This window comes from Callorhinchus milii, unplaced genomic scaffold (genome assembly GCF_018977255.1).
Source record: "Callorhinchus milii isolate IMCB2004 unplaced genomic scaffold, IMCB_Cmil_1.0 Scaffold3, whole genome shotgun sequence".
Classification (NCBI taxonomy): domain Eukaryota; kingdom Metazoa; phylum Chordata; class Chondrichthyes; order Chimaeriformes; family Callorhinchidae; genus Callorhinchus; species Callorhinchus milii.
In genome coordinates, this window is record NW_024704744.1 from 44156593 (window position 1) to 44175319 (window position 18727).

At 38.7% G+C, this 18727-nt stretch overlaps 1 protein-coding gene across 1 annotated transcript; it reads right to left on the minus strand.

The window, feature by feature from the left end:
• Positions 1-2247: 2247 nt before the first annotated feature.
• slc2a12 (solute carrier family 2 member 12) lies at positions 2248-16951 on the minus strand. Its single transcript, XM_007903543.2, has 6 exons — positions 16843-16951; positions 14638-15942; positions 11604-11726; positions 8659-8791; positions 8318-8445; positions 2248-2713 (listed from the first exon to the last, which is right to left on the minus strand). Exons 1-6 carry the CDS (start codon positions 16949-16951, stop codon positions 2691-2693), a joined length of 1821 nt encoding a protein of 606 aa, XP_007901734.1. The 3' UTR covers positions 2248-2690.
• Between the last annotated feature and the right edge of the window lie 1776 nt (positions 16952-18727).

Genomic DNA, 18727 nt, shown 5'->3' on the forward strand with positions numbered 1-18727 from the left:
CAAATGTATAAACATCAAGGCCTATGGATCATTTTTTCTCTTTGATTTTGATTTATCAAGCATTTACCGCTGTGCCACACACAAAATAGGAAGAATTTGATCTAATAGCAGCTAAGATATATATATATATAGGTTAAAAAGGCATTCTCACAACAAGAAAGATTATGTGAAAGGAAAACAAAGAGTGGGTTCTGGCTGGTTAAAAGGACCCAAATGTCTTGTTCAGAATCAGTCTTTTAGGAGTTTACTTATCTCTAAATTAATTTAACAGCTTCAAGATCGAATGGTTCAACACTTCTGATTTTAGCATTGTCCAAATGGAGCTAGAACAATACCTAGGTTATTATCAAACTATTTTTAAGCAATTATTTCACTGAAAACACCCCATTGAAATCTAAGGGGAGGAAGTTCTCCATGGCTTTTCATTCCAAGCTAATAAAAATGTTAAACTTGCTCCAAATGTTATTAGTGAATTAGAAATCATGAAAATACACAAAGTGCCCTTTGGAAAAAAAATTCTGAGCTAGATTTGCTGCAGTATTTTAGCGTAAATTGTCATTATCAGAATAAATTTGTTGCATCGGACACAGTTACATTGTTAATAATGAAGCAAGATTTTTTATTTAATTTTGAGCCGAACTAATCGCAATAGAAAAATCATAGCACTGATCTCTGTTTTGCTCTACTCATGGTAAACATCCATCATGAATGAATAGGACCCAACTGCATTGATTCTTGATATAGACTTCTAGAAATCCATTGGTTTTAAAGTAGAAACTATCACCATTAACACGTCACAATTGTACAACACTGCAATCCAAAACGGTGCACTAACACTCTCGTTCTTGTGAAGTTCTTTCCTGTTCGGTTTTCATTTTGGCTATGGAACATACCTGACCTCTGGTGAAAGTCTGTGGTGCAGTCAAGCCAGTCACAAAAAACACATTGTTGGCCTTCATTGGGAGCAAAAAATGAAATCACAAATTCAAAAGGCAGTGCAGCTGGTGTTATCAGATCAGCCTCTGCTTTGCATCTAAATGCGAAGGTACTCTGCTCAGGCAGTGGTGAGGTAGTGGTGCAGATGTACACATGTAGGTTCTAGCTTAGAACACGTGGCAAAGCATCATCTTGCAGGATACATGGTAACATCACCCATGTGCTGGAAAACAAATTACTACCTGGTGCAGTGGCAGCAATAGCTGAGTGATGGGTTTTGTAAGGAAGCCTTGGCCAGGTGGTTAAGATCATAACACCTGTTATGTGTCACACAACCACATTAGCAAGTATTATTGCAACAGTGTACTATTTGCATCATGTGTGCTAATGGCACAACCAGGTTCAACTGTACCTGGTGCTGGAAGCATACATTTAACAAACAGACAGAAATAGCTCTACCACCAGAGGCAAAGCCAATATCCTCACAGCTCACATATGTAATAGTACACTTAGAGAGCCTCTGGCAACAGTTAGTGCTGCTTTAATTATGTTGTAACAGTCATGCAACTGTCTTCCCTGGCATCAGTAAAAGAAACAGGCATGAATGAAACTGGTCTCCTAACTCCAGATAGCCACCAGGTGGCACTAGCACATAAGGAATCCTGCCATTCATGTTCCTGTAATTAAAAAATGGGCTTTACTTGCAGTTTACCATTAAGAAATTAAAACAATTGATGTTCCCGTGCTTTTAGTCTTTTAAACAGTCAAGTAGTAACCATTTTTTTTAAAAATTGGGGGGTTGTGGGGTCAGCCAGGGATTTAACACATGCGGAAACTCATCACCATGCTTAAAAGTATTCAAACCAAGCTGTGGTATCCAGAGTGAAACAGTAGCAATAATTGGCACTGGAGGTAGAGGTCATGGATTGCAGCTGGAGAATGCAGCATTGACAATTGTTTCTCACCAGACTGCTGGATGTGGCACTACTTGGTGGTGAAATCTAGGCTCCAGTTAACCTGAGATGTATTTTCCTGATGAGCACTTTTTAAAGCTCCAATGTATCGTGTAATTTAAATATTTAGGGAGGATGTTTCCCAGGAGATTTCTGTGGTTACAATAGCTCAGTTACTTTTACAATCACGTTATGCCTAAATCTGATCAACCGCCAGAAACACGAGAGAAAGTGTTTTGACAGTGCATTCCAGATCCTAACAACTCGCTGCTTAAAACCATTTCGCATCTCCCCTCTGGTTCTTTTGCCAATTATCTTGAATTTGGGTTCTCTGGTTACTGACCCACCCGCCAGTGGAAATAGTTTCTCCTTATTTACTCTTATCAAAACCCCTCATAATTTTGAACATCTTTATTAAGTCTCGCCTTAACCTTCCCTGTTCTAAGAAAAACAATCCCAGCTACTCTAGACTATCCATTGTATATGAGTTATTAAGTATTATTACTTTAATGAACTAATTTGTATAAACAACAGCAACTTACATTTGTCTAAGTAAATGAGTATTAGTTCATGAGCAGTTCATGAAATGAGAATAATTTAAAATTACGCAATTTTGCTACATGGGCAAACACAGCAATACATATCTGTAATGTCCAAAAAAAAGAGATTAGCAGCCACAACAATCTAATTTTGGGGAGATGAGTTTGAATGAGAAAGCTTCCCATTCTTCTTTGAAATATCAGCATGGGATCTTTTAACATCCACCTGAACCACAAGCGGCCAAGACCTTCATTTAACGACTCATTCGGAATAGAGAGAAACATCTGGAACAAAATAATAAATAGTGCTTGTATTATACATAGCGGTTTACCAAGTTTACACATTTCATATAGCTTAAAAAGTACAGTTGGTATTGTTTTAAAAGGGCATTACTAGAAGCGAACCTTAACATTTTTACAGAAGGAAACACCCAAAGGAGACAAGTGTATTCAAATATTAGCACAAATGTAATATTCATAGATTAATGACACTTCAGCTTCACATGAGCAAGCAGCTCTTAATCCTTTAATAATCCTTGCATTTGACACTCTGTCTCAAAGTGCTTCACAGAATATAGTGTAGAGTGTATATTTTGTGGGTGAAACGTGGCAGCCAATTGCGCACAGCAATGTCCCACAAATAGTCATGGATTGAATGACCACANTTTTTTAAGGGAATATTATTCCCGGAAAAGCGATCCGCCCATCAACTAACAACCAGTTCCTACTTTCTGCTAAGCAAAACGGAAGCATTTTCTTGTTGAAGGAAAAGACCTTTTCAAATAAAATTGGAAACATGATTATTCCTATTTACATAAGAAATTATGTCCTGAGAATTAATTTATTTAAACTATTATAGTAGGCATTGAAACCTTTCCTGTCTCTGTTAATGTGACTTTCGTCATATGAGACAGTGAAACTCCTTACCACCCTCAGTATTCTCTTGTTTATATAATCTACATACATTTGAAACCTATTCAGGCATCACCTGAATACTCAGAGCTTCTCTGTTGCACTTTTCAACCTTGGGGTTGTCCTGTATTGTATGATCTTGGTTCTCAGTAAACAGCTGTTCACTTATGTTTTCACAGACTAATCCTTCATTGACCAGACTTGTTTACTGCATTAAGCGTCTTCAACTGTATTTCTTAAAAATTGCAAGCAAATAAAATGTTGAATTGCTTCCCTCCAAACTATAGTTACATGGTAAAAATATCAATAATATTGTTATGACTATGCACAAATGCATACATGCATATTCTACAGCCCATGTCCTCACCTACATCAGGCTCTGTGACCCTATCAACACCATCCTCGTGCGATTCCACTGGCTCCCCATCACTCAGAGGATACAGTTCAAGATCCTGGCGGGTGGGCCTTCTACCACTCTGCCCTCACCCTCTGGAACTCCAGCCCGCAGGCCCTCCGCCTCACCCCCTTTCTTGCCTCCTTCAAGACCCATCTCAAGACCTTCCTCTTCAACCGTGCCTTCGGTCACCCTCCTTTTTTACAACACTTAATGAATAAACTGGGTTTAGTACAAGTTCTTTGAAATGCTGAGACCCAATTCTCACATCATACCTCTGTATAAAATATATTATACCAAGAGTGAGTTCCTGTTGGTTTCAATTGACTAGGGCAGGAAGAAATAACTACTTACCAACAGGGATAGCTATTTTGGTAATAAGTTGCTTATAAAAACATGGTTATATATTTGTAGTTGGAATGGATTTCAATTTGGCTAATGTATGATAGTCGTAAAGGATAAGGTCAAGACAGACCAGTTAAATGAATATTGCTTAGGCTTCATACTCGAGAATGAGGATTTGATATCACAGATACAGGGAAGATGATAAGATTTTCTTCAGGTGAGAAATTGCAATATAAGTGGAGTCCTGTAGCTCAGTGGTTAGAGCACTCGCTTTGCAAGCGAGAGACCTGAGTTCAATTCCAGGCAGAGGGCGAAACCTTGGGCAAGTTTCCTTACTCCACACGCCTAATAATAATCCCTCCAAAAACCAGAAACAATAATTAAATTGGTCATTTTCAATCTACGACTGTTTGTGGGACATTGCTGTGCGTAATTGGCTGCCGCGTTCACCCACAAATATACAGTCAATTCACTTTACAGTGTGTTCTGTGACGCGCTTTGGGACGTCCTCCCGATGTGAAAAGCGCTATATCAAATGCAAGGATTATTATTATTATAAGCAAACAAAAAAATAGTGGGACTGAAGTCAGTCTAAGCTCGAAGTCTAGATGCCTCATTCGAGGTTATTAATGGTTATTATCAATGGGAATAAGTTTAAAAATTGTAGATGCATTAGTTATAATCTTCCAAAGCTCTCTGGATTCAGAAATAATACCGGACGATTAGAAGATAGCAAATATGAAGTCATTATTCACGAAGAAAGGAAACAACAAATTAAATGACTGTAGGTCAGTTGTAGGCAGATTACTATAATCTATCACTGAAGATAGAGTAAGCGAGCACCATGAACATCTGCATAATTATGAACTGATCAGAGATATGGGCTTGGGCTTGACTAACCATCAATCACAGCCTTGACTAATCTAATAGAGTTCCCTTGACAGAACCATTGAATTGATGGACTGAAAAATGTGAGTTATATGAAATTTCAGAAGGTATTTAATAAGATTTCCATAAAATTTAGTAGCTAAAATGGAACTGAAGGCAATCTCATGATATCAATCAGAAATTGGTTGGAAGTAGGAGGAAGAGTTATGATAAAGGAAACATTCTCTGATAGGCATCAGTGGCATCAATCCATCGTGTCCCCCATGAATTGGTGCTTGGGCCCCACCTTTTCATTCTATATATATAAATGGCCTGGATGAATACATTGATTTAAATATCTAAGTATCTAATATCTATATATCTAAGTACAAAATAATAATAACCCTTGCATTTGATATAGCAACTTATCACATCTTCCTGGACGTCTCAAAGTACTTCACAGAATACACTGTAAAGTGAATTCACTGTATGTACTGTGGGTGAAACATGGCAGCCAATTGTGCGCAGCAGTGTCCCACAAATAGTCGTGGATTAAGTGACCAAATAATTATTTGTAAAAATTATTTATGTGTTTTTTTTAAGGGGTTAGTACCCTGGAAAGATGATCCGCTAATCGATCAACAACCAGGTTCCTATTTACTGCTAGGTAAACAGAGGCGTGTGAAAACATGCCTATCATTTCGCCCTTTCTGGGAATCAAACCCAGGTCCTCTTGTTTGCGAGGTGAGCGCTCTAAGCGGTTGTTGTTGGTGTTGTTCTTGTACGCTACAGGCCTTCACAATGCTTGGTTGTATGTGCAGAAAGGAATCTAGAAAACTAATTGAATGCTATTTGTTAGTAACAAGAAGTCTAGAATAAGTGCGACAAGAGAGTGCTGCTGAAGTTGGCAGGCCTTCTTATTTGGAGAATGTTATTTAGTTGAGGGCACTCAACTTTATGAAGAATCTACTGAACTTGGAGGCCATGTACTAACAATAATTCCTGTGTTCAATGTAGCACCTTTCACATCAGGAGGATGTTTCAAAGTACTTCACTGGATATACTATAAAGTGTAGTGGTTGTAATCTATTGGCTATAAACATCCAAGAATTGTATCTAGGAATAACACCAGGAGATATTCCTTTCTCTTTTTAAATACATGGACTAAATCTTTAACATTCACCTGAACAGGCAGACAGGACTAGAGGTTGAAATCCTGGTGCTGTTTCAGAATCCTGGGATTTGGGAATTTTTATGCCTCAAATCCTGAAATTGACCTTGCCCAGGACACTTGTGGTCATACTCCGCACCAGCAGGGTACCTCAGAGAGAGGATCTCTCCATTGGGAGGTTGCCTGGAGAGAGTTAATCACTCGCTCGACAGATTACAGCAGAACAGGAAAGCCCGCCCTCTCCTTCCACCTGAGTTTGGCCTTCTGAAATTCTGGGATTCTCTTGAATGAATCCTGGGATTTTGGGAGCACCATTATCATACAGGATCCTTGGATCCTAGGATCGGGATTCCCAGGGTTGCAATCCCTAGACGGGACCTAGCCTTAACGTCTCATCCGATGGATAGTACCTCCAACAATGCAACACATAGTGGCGGAGATGGGCCATGTTCCAGAGGTCATATCACTGTCACGGTCATCTTGTTTAAATTGACCTCTTTTATTAAAGTTATAAATATAGATATTTTGTATATATTGAGATTTAGTGCAAAATAAGACGCTTTCGCTTTAAGTGCATTTATGGTCTCTGGACCGAAATATAATTTGAACAGTTAAGGACAGCCTTGGCACACAAAGTCTATGAATTGGGTGAGTTATGGAAACAAAAAGGCAGGTAAGCAACACCCAGGTCCTGGAGGGTGAACCTACTGATACATTGAAAGGTGGGTGGAGATTGAAAATGGAGGAAAAAAGCATCAATGCGATACATTGGAATGGGAGTTTAGACAATATAAGAGGGGGTTTGCTGAACTCGGGATCGCTTTTCGCCTTGTGTGTCATCAAGATGGTAAATACCTGACCTGAGAGCCTCGCCTCCAGGTCAAGATTGTTTTTTCTGTGTCTACTAACTTTGGGTAAAGCTGCTAGTGTCATAGTTTAGTGTCAGCGTATTTTCTATTTTGCAATGTTGTGATGGGTATCATGTTCCGATTGGTGTAAGTGAGGTATAGGGTTTAAGAATCAATAAAACACTGCTGAGCTTTCTATACAGTGCTTCTCAAGTCTCTGTAAAGATCAAGGAGGGAGGGAGGAAACACAAGCAGGTTATTGCTGAAGTCAACTGTCTGGTAGTGCATAGGATGCTGATGAATGCACCTTTTTGTTGCGATATAAGGCATTGGGATTACCTGTCATAATCCCAATGATTGGTGAGGAGGAGGGTAAAGATGGGGTCAAGGTTAACGAATGATTGAATGAGTTTTGAGTTGGAGATTTGAAGAACTCATTTAATTTAAGGTGTGAAAGAACTTGACCTTTGTCTTTGATTCAATGTCCCCAGGCCATCTGAGGTATTATAATGACTTCATAATGGTATGAATGATCATTTTATCTGGAGGATTGTTGGCCAGGACACCGGGAGAAATTTGGTAAAAGTTTTTCGAGTCCCACAGCATCTTTACAGGCAAATAGAACCCTGGTTTAATGATTCATTCAAATGACAGCAAGTCCTTTTGCAGAATATAGCAAAACCAATGAATAACGATGTTTACCGATTTTTAATGCATCTACATAAACCTAACCATTAGTTATTTCTTCCAGTGAGAGATCTTTAATTCAACACCATTGAGAATTTGTTTCATGGTTGTTCAACAGTAGAGACACATTTGTCAAACAGAGTGGCATGCAATACATTTTGAACTATTCTTCTTATGTCCTGTCATAGCAAGGATAGCAATTGATTCAAGAGAGATTGGGATATATTTTCCAGAGAGAAAAATTGAAGGGTGTAAGAAAAAGATCATGATTTGTCATTCTTCAAATGCTAGGACCTACTGTTCAGATGAACTGCAATGGTCTTGGGCTTTTCTGGTCCTGTACGTTTCTATGGTTAAGGTTTACCTCTAGAGAAGACAATACTTCTTGCCAGCAATAGATCACAATTCCCAAGCAAACAACTTTGCTTGCAAGCTGTGTAAAAAAAATGCAGTCTAATGTTTTATGGCAAAATGCCATGTGAACAACAAAAAAATAGTTTTTTTACAAAAACAGAAAATCATGGCCAAAAATTATATGTGCGTAAAATACAGTAACATTCGAGCATTGGTATTAAGGCTAACGAAAAACAGTGAAATTTCCTGGTAAACAATAAACTTATAATTTTTAAAGTTACACAGTACTATCATAAAAATATTTTCCAAACCTTCAATGTGGTATTGGACATCTGTAGCCCAAATGCAGTGCTCATCACTTCTACGTTTCTGAAATATCCTTGGTACAACTCTCTTCATACAGTTACCTGTATAGCAGCTCAAAGTCCTTACATTGTACCTGGAGAAAGATTTCACATGGATTAGAATTTAACTTTGATTTGACTCAAATAGTGATCTCTCTGGCTACATTAACACCATAGTCATTTGTCCACAATGCACTTAGAGTGTGGGTCTAAACCTGGTTATAAAAACACCAGCAAGCTTTAAGTATCTCTTATTAGGCTTATAATAATATATAGAATAATGTTTCTTATATCTGTTCACAACTTACCTTAGACTAAATTGCTCAGTTATCTGCTCTAATGGCAGACCTTTTGTCTCAGGTACAAGGAAAATTATAAAAACCAATGAGACAAAACTCAACGTGGCACAGATAAAGAACATCCACATCAGGCCAATAGACTCTGGAATCAGTAAATAATAAAAGCAGGTTATAATAATAATAAGCAGGTTTTGTTGATTATTTCAAAAACAACAACAATTTAAACAGCAACAATTTAAATAAATATTTGATTTTGGTGCAGTGCCTTCACAGTGTGAGGACCCTTCAAAGCGCTTTCACAGAATCTAACTGTTTCCTGACTGTTTTGTGGGTAATCGTGGCATGCAAATTTGCATACAGCAATGACCCACAAACAGCTATCAAGTCAATGACCAATTTTATCTGGATGATCATTAGCCTGGACATTGGAAGAAACTCCCTTATTTTGAATAATACCATGGGATCTTCAAACTTCAACCTTAACAGCCATACAGAATTTTGGTTTGATGTCTCATTTGAAAGACAGTACCTCCAGTAATGCAGCACTGTAAGCAATCCCAGAATCCTGAATTGTCTTAACTTGATTAACGACTTTTGCAAATTCATGGACTTATTTGTTTCATAAAGGCTGATATATAGAAATCATCCATTTGCTTTATACGCAAATGGACGAAGCCCAAGGACAAATGGAAGAACAAGGAACAAAGGTTTTCTTCACCATGGAAGATAAAGTTGTGTTTGCTTTGCAACTGGTGTCTACAACACATTGAACAGACTGGTGTATGTGACCAAAAAGGTTTAAGGAAGAGAGATTGTTGGGTTAAATCGGAAGAGCTGAATTTTGGGAGCCAAGTAGCTAATATGAATATGCATTTTTTACTAATCTTTTATTAAAATTTACTATGTGAAGCAAATTGAGAGCTTATGTCAGTTCATATTTCACTACAGGGTCATTTAAGTAACCGTACAGCACACCCTTAGCACTACACTAGAGAGTCAACCTAGACTATAGGAGTTCAATGTCTTAATATGGAATATAACCCAGAACCTCTGCTTCAGAGGCATGAGTGCTAGCAACTGAGACAGGATGATACAATTTAAATTTATTATGTTTTTTTTAAAACCGGTGTCTTTGAAAATATAACTGGAAGGAATATAACTGCCAAAAAAAGGCCATTTTAATTGCTTTTTAATTTAACAAATTCATACTGTCTTTAACACTGTTCGTTTCACAAGCCACTTTGTGAGTCTGACTCCATTTGCTGCAGCCACCATCAATTACCTTCTGTATTTCTCAATTGTGCAAGACTGATGATAAGGGAGTGACATTTGTGGGACACTGCTGTGTGCAATTGGCTGCCGCGTTTCGCCCACAAAATATACAGTCATTTCACTTTGCAGTAAATCCTGTGAAGCGCTTTGAGACATCTCGAAGACGTGATAAGGCGTTATATCAAATGCAAGGATTATTATTGTTATTACTATTATAGTGCCTTTCATGCCAGGAGGACATCTCAAAGTGCAGTTTGGGAGGCCAAGCTGGGGAGGGAGAGAGTACAAATGAAATACTGTAAGATATATAGCATTAAATAATTGCCAGGTTATTCTGGAGTTATTCACTGCTGTCTTCAACATCAATGGCCAAACAGATATTCCCATGAATGAACCTTTGTTCACCGCAATATGGAAGTTGTGCTTTCTCTTTCCTATATTCTGACACTGAAGAGGTGTATACACAAGCCAGTAATGTACCCATAGGTCTTGTCTTATGGCTGGCACAACGCCCCTTCATAAAACTCATTTTGTACTCGTCTGTCTCATGGAATCATAGAAATTTACAGGGTAGAAGGAGCCCATTAGTCCATTGAATTTGCACTGGTTCTCAGAGCAAGCTGCACTTTCAATCCCATCGTATGCTCTATCCTATACTCCATGCCTCTAGTGTTGCATTATCCTTGATGGCAGACTGCAGGCAGCAAGCGGTCAAATTCACCTGAGGTGGGTGAGACATCAGACCTCCATATTGTCCAGACCACAAACACCCATAATGGCAGTAAATATTGTACGGGAAATGAAAAAAAGCCATCTTTAGAAAAGCTGTCACTACAACAATAATAACAACTTGCATTTATACAGCGCCCTTCATGCGGGTGGAGCCCATTGCCGAATCGACAGGAGGGTAAGATGACCGAAGTCCCGGTCGAAGAGGAAGGTCTTCAAGCGTGACCTAAAAATGGGGAGAGAGGGGGCAAGGCAAAGGGATTAAGGGAGAGAGTTCCACAGCTTCGGAGCGTAGTGGATGAAAGCACAGCCGCTGATGGTGGGGCTAGCAACTCTCACATTCCTGATAAACTTGGCTCATTATAACTGATGCATTTGATGTAGCACTTTAACATGTCTTTGGACATCTCAAACCACTTCACAGAATATACTGTAAAGTGTATATTTTGTGGGCGAAACGCAGAAGCCAATTGCGCACAGCAGTGTCCCACAAACTGTCGAGGATTGACTGACCAAATTCATTTTTTTAATTTTGAAGGGGTTATTACTCCCGGAAAAGTGATCCGCTACAACAAAACAATACAAGATTCCATTTATAAAGCGCCTTTCACGTCAGGAGGACGTCCCAAGGCGCTAATCAACTAACAACTGGGCTCCTACTTTCTGCTAGGTAAACAGAGGCGTGTGGATTAAGGAAACTTGCCTAACATTTCGGCCCGCCCAGGAATCGAATCCAGGTCCTTTTGCTTGTAAGCCGAGTGCTCTAACCACTAAGCTACAAGACTCCATGTAGTTTATGCAAATAGCAGTGAACATGCGAAGTTATGTAAGCATGTTTTGCATTATTCAGTGGATGAAGTAAAAGCAGCTACATTATTTACTGAGGCTATACTCTGACATTGTACAAACTTCAGCTTTAAGCCCATTTTCCGAAGCTTCTTCTGCTGTCTTACCTGTCACATTCAAAAAGGTCAGAGAAATCAGGAGGTTTACAATCAATTGGAACATTCCTATGAAAGACATAGCCCTGCCTTTTATTCCCACTGGAAATATTTCACTCAGCAACACCCAGACAACTGTAATCAAAGATAAATAAGAAAATGTCAGACTCAGCACTTCCAAAATTAAACAGATCCTGCATATTTTCATCCAAAGAGAGTTAGTTATATGTGCAACTCACCTGCAACTCTCACTGCAAATTTTAATTTAAATTATAATCTGCTTCATTTACCAATCAGTCTATATTTCATATTGATCAGGGACAGGTGGACTTTAAAGATTAGCACATAATGGAATACAATAGCAGCATTTAGGATCTCCTGCATGTATTCTTAATTCTTTGCTGATGCTGTACTTCATTCATTTCGATGGATTCTTCCAAATTCTATGAATTCTCGTTTCTTCATGGCACAAGCATCCAAAAACAACAGCAACAACTTGAAGCGTCCCGGAGCACTTAACAGACAGGTGTCTGACACCGAGCAAGGGGGAGAGGGAATGGGGAGGTGACCGTAAGCACGATCAAAAAGGAAGGTCTTCAGGCAGGATTTGAAAGTGGGGTGGGAGGGACAAGGCAGAGGGATTGAGGGAGCGAGTTCCAGAGTTTCAGAGCATAGTTGCTGTCAGCACCACCACCGATGGTAGAGCTGAGGGGATGAGGAGGCCAGAGCCAGCCGAATGGAGGCAGTGAGTGGTGGAGTGGGGGGTAAGCTGATTGGATACTAGGGAGTGTGAGGGCATGAAGAAATTTGAAAATGAGTAAAAGGATCCAAAAGAGAGGTTCGTGTCAATTAGAACAATGGCAATCTACTTTACCAGCTCCAAGCGAGACACCTGGGTTCAATTCCAGGCAGGGCGAAACCTTGGGCAAGTTTCCTTACTCCACACACCTAATAATAATCCCTCCAAAACAAAGTAATAATAAATTGGTCATTTTCAATCCACGACTGTTTGTGGGACACTGCTGTGTGCAATTGGCTGCCGCATTTCGCCCACAAATATACGGTCAATTCACTTTACAGCATATTCTGTGAAGTGCTTTGAGACGTCTAGAAGAAGTGAAAAGCACTATATCAAATGCAAGGATTATTATTATTATTGTTATTATTATTATTATTATTATTATTATTATTATTATCTCTTGAACTCACTCATTAATGATGCACATGACAAATACTAGAACAAGCTCCTGAAAAAGAGGCTGCACAAGCTCAGTTTAAGACACGCAATCCAATTTTGTGACAAACTGGAGAAGTGGGAAGTGTGCTAGTTATAGAAAATTATAAGCCATTGTGCATTCACTATACCTTAAAAACAAACATCACTTCAGCCAATCCGCTTAAGGAAATTAAGGATTTGCCAATGACTGTCCTCTTTCAAATTCCAAACCTATACCTGTGGTTAAAAGAATTCACCAACATGATTTTTTTAATGAAAAAAAAGCAAAAAAGCTCTTGCCATCCAGAGCGTTTTATTCTTTGGAATTAGGTAAGCAGGATGTCTTCGTCCAGGGAGAGAGTGTGCATTCCAATAAACATCTCAGGAATTTTCATGTGTAGGTGGGATGCATGGAACTCTGTTTGGTTTGGATACTCATAAGCAACGTGATGGGTTAGACATCCGGATGACCAAAAGTAATTAAAACAAATGGGTGGGGAGGGGTTTAGCAGGTGCTGAATTTGCTAACACAACTTTAAGTACTGAGTTTGGACCAGGTGGGGGATGTGAAGCTGGCCGGAGCCTGCTGAGCAGAGAGTGCGGAGAGGTTGATACTTTGTTGCCTCTAAATTATCCTACACTTTATCTAAGAGTGCTTGATAGTGATAACAGAAGGCCCAAATGGTAAAGTGTTCAAAATCCCAGATTAACAATCTTCACCTCAAAGAGCACAATTTTAGTTAAATAAAGTTAGAAGGGATTTCACCTTGGGAGGATGTCCCAAATACTTCATGGGATATGCCTAAGAGCAGCACGGGACCGATATTTATCACAGTTTAAACAATAAAGTTTATATTTTTATTTTGACATGCATGAAAACAAAGCTTTTGAAATATTTTTGAAATACTTCATGCATCTGACTTTGTCTTCAACTGGACTAAATAACAATGCAGTTCTATCGCTCATTCCTCTCGTCTTTTTAATCATCGTGAGAGAGCTACCTAGTGGGATCGACCTCATGGTAGCACAAATGCTCAAAAAATTATTTGGAGACCCCTGTCTTAAATGAATGTAACAATTACTGACAAGAAATTGTTGCACGTAAACAGGCATTAAAGTAAAATTGTGTTTGATTTTCACAATCTTTATGCATTTCGAGAGCACAATTCAACTTTTCAAAAATGTTAAATTGAAATTGCTAGACTCATTGCTGTCATCTTCCTCAGCAGCCACGAGCTGGCAAGAATTACAAACAAGATTTTTTGGCTAGCAACTCTCACGTTCCTGATGAGCTTGCCTCATTATAACCCTTACATTTGATATAGTGCCTTTCATATCGGGAGGCTGTTGCAAAGTGCTTCACAGGATTTTACTCTGAAGTTTAGTAACTTTATTTTGCAGTAATAGGTTGCTAGCAAAACAATCTTGTTTGTAATTGTTGCCAGCTCAAGGGCACAATTGCAAATTCAAAGATGAAAAACACTTAATTAAACTTGTTTCATCACATCTACACAAATTGCATAGATTACAAATAAACTGCTGTGTCCAATTTTGGAACACTTTTTAAGCATTTAACTAGAATTTATTTAAATTTTGTATTGCAAGGTTTTATCAATTAAAATTGGTTTATAAAATACATTTGAAACTCACTATTAAGGGAAGTCAATAGATTCTACCCTTATTAGGCAAGGTGTCCTCAGAAAGTCTGGGATTTTGGTCACCATCCGTTTTAAATGAAAAACAGGCTATGAAAACATAGCTCAGGTGACCACAAGGTAAGGTTTTACATTCTTCAGCGTACATTTCTACATAGATGTCTTTTAAACATACCTGGTCCAAAACTTACTGAATATGCAAGTCCACACATAAGTAAGCCGCAAAGTAGCACCCATTTCACAACAGGAGAGACACTCTCAGTTTCGGGTCTTTCCATCATTGGAGAGGATTCATTTGAAGCTCTGATTTTGCTGTAAGACTGGTTTGCTGTAGAAAAGCCACTGGGCAGCAATGAACTGGTGTATGTTTCCAAAGGAGTAGTTCTGGCAGCTATCAAGTTGTAATCCACTGTTATAATATTATCTTGCAAATGACTTGTGTGGTTTGGCTCAATACAGATATGAATGAATTTCATTGGGATGTTGTAACTTGCTATTCCAATTATGCTCAGTGACACCATCATAGCAGCAGCTCCAACGCATAGTAAGGTTCTGCGTCCTACTTTGTCCACGAAGAATATTACCACAATTGTGCCAAACATTTTTACCAATCCTAAGCCAACTGAAGCCAGAGTTGCTGCTGAAACACTTTCAAATCCAACAGATTTTAACATAATAGATGAATAGAATAAAAGATTTGGTTGGCCTGTAACTTGCAAAAAAAAGGTCAAACTAATTCCTATTAGCATTCGAAAGTTCATGTTGCTTTTTGAACTAAACATGTCTAAACATTTATAGTTGGATTCATTATTCAAGAAAGACTTTATGTTATTCAGTTCCCCAGATGTTTCAGAATAGAACCTGGTCCTTTTTAAAATAAGATTGGCTTTTTCATCCTCACCCTTCTTAATCAGAAAATAAGGGCTTGATGGAATGTAGAATACTCCGATGATTTGTAGTAGTGCTATTGGGATCACAATACCAAATGTGAATTTCCATCCATTTGAAATGTTGACAAAACTAAAATTGACAACATAAGCCAACAGAATGCCGAAAACAGCCATCAGTTCAACCATAGATACCAGCAAGCCTCTTTTCGCTGCTGGGGCAATTTCCGATATGTAAGCACATGTTGCAATCATGCTTAAAGTTATGGAGATTCCATTCACAATGCGGCCTGCAACAAGCAATGCGTAGGAGGAACCCATTGTTAAAACACTTCCCAGTATAAGACCACATGAGGTTGCAATGATGACCGTTCTTCTTTCCAATCGGTCCATGATATATCCACCAGTGGAGGCGCCCACAATGCCTCCAATTAGGATTACACTCACTACTATTTCCTGCTGGTTGCATCCAAGTTGTAAAATTTTCTGTAGCTCCAGAATAGCTCCAGATATATTTGAATAAGAATAGCCAAAGAGAAGTCCACTTATAGCAGCGATTATAGATGAAACAACCACAATAATCTTAATAGATCCTAAAAAATAAATTGTTTTCAATTGAAATATGAACTTAGATTGGAATGTATGAGAACAATAATGCAACCAATTCATTTTAATTTGATATCGTGGTTAGCAAAACTAAAGGAGGGAAGTTGTAACAAACATTTTACTGAAGAAATTTGTCAAATAAGAGGTTTGTATCAATCCAAAAGATTTCCACTGAATCAGAACAGCAAAGGCTCTTCTGGATGTGTCCAAGACCCTAACTGCATGAATGGCGCTATATAAATGGAAGTTGTGCTGTTGTCTGTGGAAGTCTTTCTCGGTCATCAGCAATCGCAAATCAATCATCATCAACATCATTAGCATCCATTTATATAGCGCCCTTCATGTAGGATGGCTCAGATGCCGAGCAGGAAAGAGGGGACCAGCTACCCATTAGAGTTTTGGCATGCAGAGTTAACCAGACCCAAGTGGGAAGAATCCCTGCCGCCATTGACTGGTCTGCTCCTCCAAGTACTAACGATAAGCCAGGCTGGCTGGTCTATCATCAGCAATACTCTGTAGTACTGTGGACCTGTCTGACTCAAGAATCAGATGACCGAGACTGCCACAGAGAGTCAACTCGATTCTGACATTCTAGTTGCCGAACACATCACCTTGGAGTCAGCCCAGCAGCAAGGAGACCTGACGTATGTCCTTCCCTCACCTCCCCCCTCCCAAGGAATACAATTACTAGTTGAAGAACCAGTACTGACCAAGGTTGGACTTGATAAAGGTGTCTGTCTCGATGGCCCAACGGAAGAGGTAGTGGCAGGGGAAACCAATATTTCGGAGGTGTGAGATTTAACAGCAGTTCCCATAATTTTAGAATGTAAACACAACATTTCTGAAAATATTATTTTCAAGAATGTAACAGCGTTTAATATTTTTACCTTCCTTTGGTGTTGGCTGGTTCAAAGAATTGTACATAAATGAGTTGGAAGGATCAACATTCACAGCAACCTGGCTGAGTTGTAGTTCGCATTCTACCTCGTTGTTCATTGTTATGATTTATTGTAGAAACACCCTAAACAAGAAGTAATATTTATTTAAATAATGTAGAAGATTGCAAATAGATTCAGGAAGATAATATTCATTTAATAATTCTTGCATTTGGTATAGCACCTTGCCATGTCTTTGAGATGTTTCAAAGTTCTTCACAGGAATTTATTGTGAAGTGTATTGAATGTGCATTTGTAGGCACACAAGAATAGGTTTACAGCATGGGCAGATTAAATTTAATATAGGGAATTGTGAAGTGATTCACTTTGGGAGGAAGAATAAAGAAGCTCTGGTGGTGGGAACATAAAAGGAGTAGAAGAACAAAGGGTTCTATGGATTCATATTCACAAGACTCTAAAAATAGCCAGCAGGGTCGAGTATGTTGGGACTTCCTCCCGACGTGCAAGACACTATATAAATTTGTATTGTATGAGCATGTCATGTAATTAATGGTAAACAAGCAGGTTCTGCATTTCAGTCAAATAAAATTCCACAGCAGTGAAAGTGTACAGAAAATATACCCCATACAGCAGGTATGGTGTCAATTCATACATGGCATAAAACACGTAAATAAGACATTTAATATAGAGAAATATGAAGCAATTCACTTTGTTAGGCAGAATAAAGAAGCTACCTATATGATAGATGGTGGCAACTTACTTCAGGTTATGGTTACATGGATTCCAGCATCACTGTTGATATTTTGTCCAACATGATCATTCTTATAATAATAGTAATCCTTACATTTGTAACAGTGTCCTTCACATCAAGATGATGCCCAAAGCACTTCACAGGGTATACTGTAAAGTATACATTCTTTGTATTTTGTAGGCAAATGCAGCAGTCAATTTGCATACAACAATGCAATACAAAATTACATTTGTATAGCGCCTTTCACGTCAGGAGGATATTCCATGACATTGGACAGTCAGGGATTTATCTCAAACAGCCGTGAAGTGAGACCAATTTTTCTGTGGAGGCTTATTACCCATGACACCGGCAGAAAGTCCCTTCTCTCTTTGAATAGTGCAATGGGATCTTTAATTCCACTTGAACCTCGCTTTAATGTCTCATCCAAAGCACAGCAACTCCAACAATGCAGCACTCTCCCAGCGATGCACTGGAGTGTCAGCCTCTATCTGTTCAAGGCTTGACATGGAGGTTGGACCCATAACTTTCTGACTTAGAGGTGACAATGTTACCAACTAAGACAAGCTAACAACAGAGCCCTGCTTCACATTTAAAAGAGGTCAAATAAACAGCACCTTGGCTGATCATTGAAACAGGATTAAAACACAAAACACGCCTATCTGTAATTGTATTTTCTCAGGCAAAAATGACAATTGTTTTTCCAAAGAGGGACCAAAAATTTCTTCAGCGTTATTTCAAAACTCTGATAATGCAAATCTGTTTACAAACCCCATATTAAAACTGGCTTCCTGGATGGGTTCAGCAGCTGCACCATAAAATCCTACCGAACAGGATAGTTTAGTCTGGCACTTCAAATTTGGTTTGAGCCAACTAGGCGGGGAAAAAAGTAGGTAAGCATTTTGTTGCTATGATCAAATAAAATTTTACAGAAGTGAAAGTGTACAGAAAATGTACACCATAGAGCAGATATAGTATCAATTCATACATGACATAAAACAGGTAAATAACATGGATTGGATACTCTTAAGCATGGTAATGGAATCTACATGCGTCAGACAACTAGCTCACCACGAAAAAAATCACAGGACACTCTCATACCTTCCTCACTGGTTATTTGGCCCTCTT

Excerpts from the sequence above, each read along its gene's own strand:
- slc2a12 (XM_007903543.2), bottom strand. The coding sequence starts at position 16,951 with ATGAACAACGAGGTAGAATGCGAACTACAACTCAGCCAGGTTGCTGTG. Across the intron at positions 11,727-14,637 it reads TTCAGTAAGTTTTGGACCAG|TTGTCTGGGTGTTGCTGAGT; the intron begins GTATGTTTAAAA and ends CTTTGATTACAG. Across the intron at positions 8,446-8,658 it reads ACTGAGCAATTTAGTCTAAG|GTACAATGTAAGGACTTTGA; the intron begins GTAAGTTGTGAA and ends ATCTTTCTCCAG.